Consider the following 5,437-nt stretch of genomic DNA (forward strand, 5'->3'; position numbering starts at 1 on the left):
TCACAAACATCTCCCGAAGAGAACCTGTGGTTTGTTGTTGGGTTGCAAACTATGGATTGCTCACCACGGTTTGCTGTCTTGGAAGGGTTCTAGTTCTAGTTCAACCACAGCCCACGCGCAGCCCTTGTATGTGCGGCAGTGTGTTGTCTGAACCCGGCCAAGATGGAAACGCTGCTGCATTCAGACTGAATGGGTTGTGCTTCTTGAGAAGAGCCAGAAAGTTGTTCAGGGTTACCCCTGGGAGAGAGAGTGCTGCAGAATGGACTTTGTTTCAGTCATACTTGGAAGAGGGTCTTCAGGGTATGGGACAATCTTGAAGTAGTGTATTTTTCCACTCCGGGTCTAAAGGGACCAGTGTTGTTTGCAGAAATAGTGCCAAACTGCAAAGCTCTAGTGTCCGTGCTCCAATGAGGTTGGAGTCCCCTGGAACACACCCGAGATTTAGGAGAAAAGGAAAAATACTGCGAGAGTGGAGCACAGAACTCCGGCGTCACGGGGCACATGGCCCTCCCACAGCCATTAATGGGAAAGACTCCTCTTTCCGAACGGGAAAGTACACATTCATATCGCTAAGTAGCACTAATTCCTTGCTCACGCCACAGTAGGAAGAAGTCCACCTTGCTTCCAGCTGTGACAATTGTTCATTCTCTCCATTTTATTAAAACAGCTTGCACTCTGCAAGCATGCAGCTTCATTTTTGGCTCGGTTCAAAAGAAACGAGGGCCTCTTTCTTCACGTGGGAACAGCCGCTTTGGCCGGAGCGAAGTGCTGCGCGGGCCAGCTGGGATGAAATGTCGCCCTTCTGCCGACTCCAGTGTCCCAAAACACCTCAAAGATTTGGAAAGAAACAGAGCTCAAGAGCCATGTCCTTGTAGTCTCCATTACATCCCTCAGTAAAATGCAATAAATACTGTGACATTCTTTACTCGGTTCGCACCCTGCTGAGCAACAAAAGCAAATGCTCAGCGCAGCCATGAAGCAAGGGCTGCTGACCACGCCAAGGGCAGGCTCCTTTCTGGGGCAGCGGTCCGGTTTTGGGAATTCTTCCGGCCTGGAGATGCGGCAGAAGGGAAGTGACCTTCCCCAAAACAGTGGGTTCAAAGTGAAGGTGTGCTCTGAGCCCCAACACACTGAACGAGGCCTCCGAACAAATGAACCTGTTTCGCAGCATCTGTTGCTGCTGATAAGAGAATGGGTGTGCCATTTATGTATTTATTCATTTTATATGCTGTCCCACTAGCCATCAGCTCTCTGGACAGCTGACACCAGGATAAAATCCATGAACAGCCTAATAAACAGTACACAACACAACAACTCACAATTACAAAAGACTAATAACAATAACATCCATAAGTAGACTACTAATATTAGATAAAACAAAGCAAAATAAGAATAATAAAACAATCAATAAAATACACATTATATAAGACTCCAGAAATGAAACATAGACCGATTAAATTTGCTTCATGTTACTGGCCCCGTGTCACCCACTGAACCTCACAACCAAGGACAGATTCGAACCCAGACCTCCCAGTTCCCCACTCCACTACTCTTCCCTCTGTACCACAAACGCCCCATGGAGAAAGGTCTAAGTTTCCATAGCATTCTATAGTTCATAAACAAAACCCTAACAAAAATATCGCAGATTGGGAATGAGCCCTGACCAAATCAGGACTGAATTGTGCTTCTGGAGACCTAGAAACAATTACTGGACAGACTTTACTTGTCATGATGGTAAAATGCTGGTTAGTGCACAATTCATCACTCATCTGCCCACTCCTGCAGTCCGGGGCCATGGTAGCAATGGCAAAAGGTTCGGGGTTGTTCTGCGGTTGTGAGGATGGCGCAACGGCAGAATTTTCGCCTCTCCTTCTGCTTCCAAAACGGATGCTAAAAAGAAACAAATAACAAACTCTTCAGAACAGGAGAGCAGTTTTGGCTGTATCTGCATTTATCAGGGAAATATCTTTATGTGGGTTGTAAAGATAAAAGATTGTGATGTCATCCAGCCGCTTCATGGAACAGCAAGTTCTGAAAACATCACAGAGCTGATATACTGCTTTGATATGCTTTCTGAATGGAGAATTAAACAACGGAGACAGTGTTTTGTCGTGTCTGTGAAATTCATTAGTAGGAATCCATTATGATAACGTACCTTTGGAAGCAAACAGCAAATGCCGTTGCTTTGTTCTGCTTTCCGAATTTGGACCTGAAGCAGGATCACGAAGGTGCATGAGGGGCCGTGGCAGTGGGAGTGCAGAACTGATGCGCTGCCTGGCAATGGTGCCCCCCGCCCTGGTTGCCTCCCGCGTGGACTGCTGCAGCGCGCGCTGCGTGGGGCTGCCCTTGAAGACGGTCTGGGAACTGCAGCTGGTGCAGAACGAGCCGCCAGGCTGCTGACGGGGACCAGCCGTTACTCTCACGTAACGCCAGGCCTCTACCACCACCGCGCCCCGGCAGTCGACGCCGGAGAAGAACTACTGTGCCCCAGCCTTTGCCGCGTAGACCGCGCCGCTCCGCCATTCCACCACCCACCTGGCTGCTCTGCCATGCCCCTGCACGCGTTCGAGGCGTGCCGGACGAGGCAGGGCGCCGGGAGCCAGGGCCGGCGGCCAAAGGGCGGTCGCCGCCGTTCGGGGGGGCCGAGCAGGGGGCTGGGCTGGCCAGGGGGCTTTCACTTTCGCTGTGTTAGGCCCTCCTGCTGAGCGGTGAATTTTTAAATGTTTTTATAATTTTAAAGTGTTTTAAATTGTTTTATGGAGTCGTCCCTGGCCATGCTGCCGCTTGCATTTCCTGGGGAGCGCACCGGCGCCGCCATTGGGGTGGTTATGGGCAATGGACGTAACGGCGGTGGGAGCTTAACGTGTCCGCATAGAAGAAGGAGGGACAGATGGCTGACACCTGTCCCTACTTCTGGTTTTGCTCCCAGCCAGAGGGTGCCAGGGAGTCTTGTCAGTCGCCCCTCGGGCCTGACGGTGCTGCTGCTTAATTCCAGGTCGGTCAATAACAAATCTGCCCTCATCCATGACTTGATTGTGGATGAGGGGGCCGACCTGGCCTGCATAACGGAGACCTGGGCGGGAGGGGAGCGACGTTGCCCTCTCCCAAGTTGCCCGCCCAGGTATCTGGTCCAGCACCGCTCACGGCCGGAGGGGAGGGGAGGGGAGGGGAGGGGAGGGGGGGTTGCTTTAGTTTACCGAGCCTCCATCTCCCTCACGGGACTTCCTGTCCCTTCGAGACCAGGACTGGAGTGTCTCTACTTGGTGTTGGGTGACCGAGACAGATTGGGGATTCTGTTGGTGTACCGTGCACCCTTCTGCCCAACAGTCTCCCTGCCTGAGCTGACGGAGACGGTCTCGGACCTGGTGTTGAGGACCCCCAGGATGTTGGTCCTGGGGGACTTCAATCTCCATGCCGAGACTGGGCTGACCGGGGCGGCTCAGGACTTCATGGCCTCCATGACGGCCATGGGGCTGTCTCGACATGTCATAGGCCCGACCCATGAATGTGGACACACTCTGGACCTGGTTTTCTCGACGGGGCAGGAAGAGGGTGGTCTGAGGGTGAGGAATTTATGCTTGACTCCCCTGTCATGGTCAGATTACTTCCTGGTGAGGTTTGTGCTTGAGAGCGACCTCTCCCTCTGTAAGGGTGCGGACCCGATTGTGTGGGTCCACCCCCGGAGCCGGATGGATCCGGAAGGATTCCTGAAGGCTCTGGGGGAGTTTCCGGCCGACAAGACGGGTGCTCCTGTCGAGGCTCTGGTCGAACTGTGGAACGGGGAGATGACCAGGGCTGTAGACACGATCACTCCTAAGCGCCCTCTCCCACCAGGCAGAGCCCGCTCTTCCCCTTGGTATACTACTGAACTGAGGGCGATGAAGCAGGTTGGGAGACGGCTAGAGTGTAGGTGGAGGAAATCACGAGATGAATCTGACCGAACACACTTAAGAGCCCATTATCAGGCCTATGCTGTGGCAGTGAGGGCAGCAAAAAAGAGATTTTTTTCCGCTTCCATTGCCTCCTCACAATGCCGTCCGGCGGAGCTCTTTCGAGTGGTGCAAGGCCTGGTTCACCCAGGCCCGAAAGAAGATCTGATTCCACCCTCAAAGGCCCGCTGTGACGACTTTGCCAGGCATTTCAGGGAGAAAATCGCTCAGATTCGTCTCGAGCTGGATTCCACTATTGAGTCAGAGGTCTTAAGGGAGACACCAATGCTACTGTCTGGTCCAGAATTATTGGATGAATTTCAGTTACTGCGGCCCGATGATGTGGACAAGGTGCTTGGACGAGTATGTCCCACCACTTGCCTTTTGGACCCTTGCCCGTCTTTGTTAATAAAGGATTCCAAGCACGGGATTGGAACCTGGATCTTGGAAGTGGTTAACGCTTCTCTGAGGGAGGGTCAGGTGCCTGCCCCTTTAAAGGAGGCGGTAGTCCGACCGGTCCTGAAGAAGGCGTCACTGGATCCAGAGATGGCCACTAATTATAGACCAGTGGCCAACATCCCGTTTCTGGGCAAGGTGTTAGAGTGAGTGGTGGCGGGACAACTCCAAGCACTCTTGGATGAAACTGATTATCTGGACCCATTTCAGTCCGGCTTCAGACCCTGGTATGGTACTGAATCTGCCTTGGTCGCCCTGTATGATGACCTGTGCAGGGAGAGAGATGGGGAGTGCGTCCCTGTTGGTTCTCCTGGACCGCTCAGCGGCTTTCGATACCATCGACCATGGTATCCTTCTGGATAGGCTTGCGGGATTGGGGGTCGGAGGCACTGCTTTGCAGTGGTTCCACTCCTATCTCAATGGCCGAATCCAGAAGGTGGTGCTGGGGGACTATGGCTCTGCGCCATGGCAGCTATGCCATGAAGTACCGCAGGGGTCCATTTTGTCCCCTTTGCTGTTCAACATCTACATGAAACCGCTGGGAGAGGTCATCAGGAGGTGTGGGCTGCGGAGTCATCAGTATGCTGATGCTACCCAGCTCTACCTCTCGTTCTCCACCAATCCAGGTGAGGCAGTGGCTGTACTGAACCGGTGCCTGGCCGAAGTAATGGGCTGGATGAGGGCCAATAAACTGAAGCTCAATCCAGACAAGACGGAGGTCCTGTTGGTAGGCGGTTTAGGCTTCAGAGAAGGTGAACTGAACCTTGTCCTGAACGGGGTTGCACTCCCTCCTAGGGATAAGGTCCGCAGCTTGGGAGTGCTCCTCGACCCGGAGCTTTCACTTGAAGCTCAGGTGACAGCAGCGGCGAGGAGCGCTTTCCTCCAGCTTTGGCTGATTCATCAGCTGCGCCCCTATCTGGAGTGCAACTGCCTCGCAACAGTGACTCATGCACTGGTGACTTCCCGTCTTGACTTCTGTAACGTGCTCTATGTGGGGCTACCCTTGAAGACGGTCCGGATACTTCAATTGGTTCAAAATAGAGCTGCCAGGC

At 53.1% G+C, this 5,437-nt stretch overlaps 1 protein-coding gene across 3 annotated transcripts in view; it reads right to left on the reverse strand.

Annotated features, from left to right (window-relative positions):
- Positions 1-1,034: 1,034 nt before the first annotated feature.
- The window catches only part of LOC123027080, a 21,329-nt gene continuing 16,926 nt past the window's right edge, over positions 1,035-5,437 (reverse strand). The window contains exon 4 of one of the 3 annotated variants that reach the window (XM_044437468.1): positions 1,035-1,890. In XM_044437468.1, coding sequence (XP_044293403.1) covers positions 1,762-1,890 — 129 coding nt within the window. In that variant the 3' untranslated portion in view covers positions 1,035-1,761. The remainder of the gene's footprint in view (positions 1,891-5,437) is intronic. The other 2 variants (XM_044437467.1, XR_006415445.1) reach the window with 2 other exon arrangements.

Source organism: Varanus komodoensis, unplaced genomic scaffold (genome assembly GCF_004798865.1).
Source record: "Varanus komodoensis strain SLA01 unplaced genomic scaffold, ASM479886v1 scaffold30, whole genome shotgun sequence".
NCBI classification, from domain to species: Eukaryota; Metazoa; Chordata; class Lepidosauria; order Squamata; family Varanidae; genus Varanus; species Varanus komodoensis.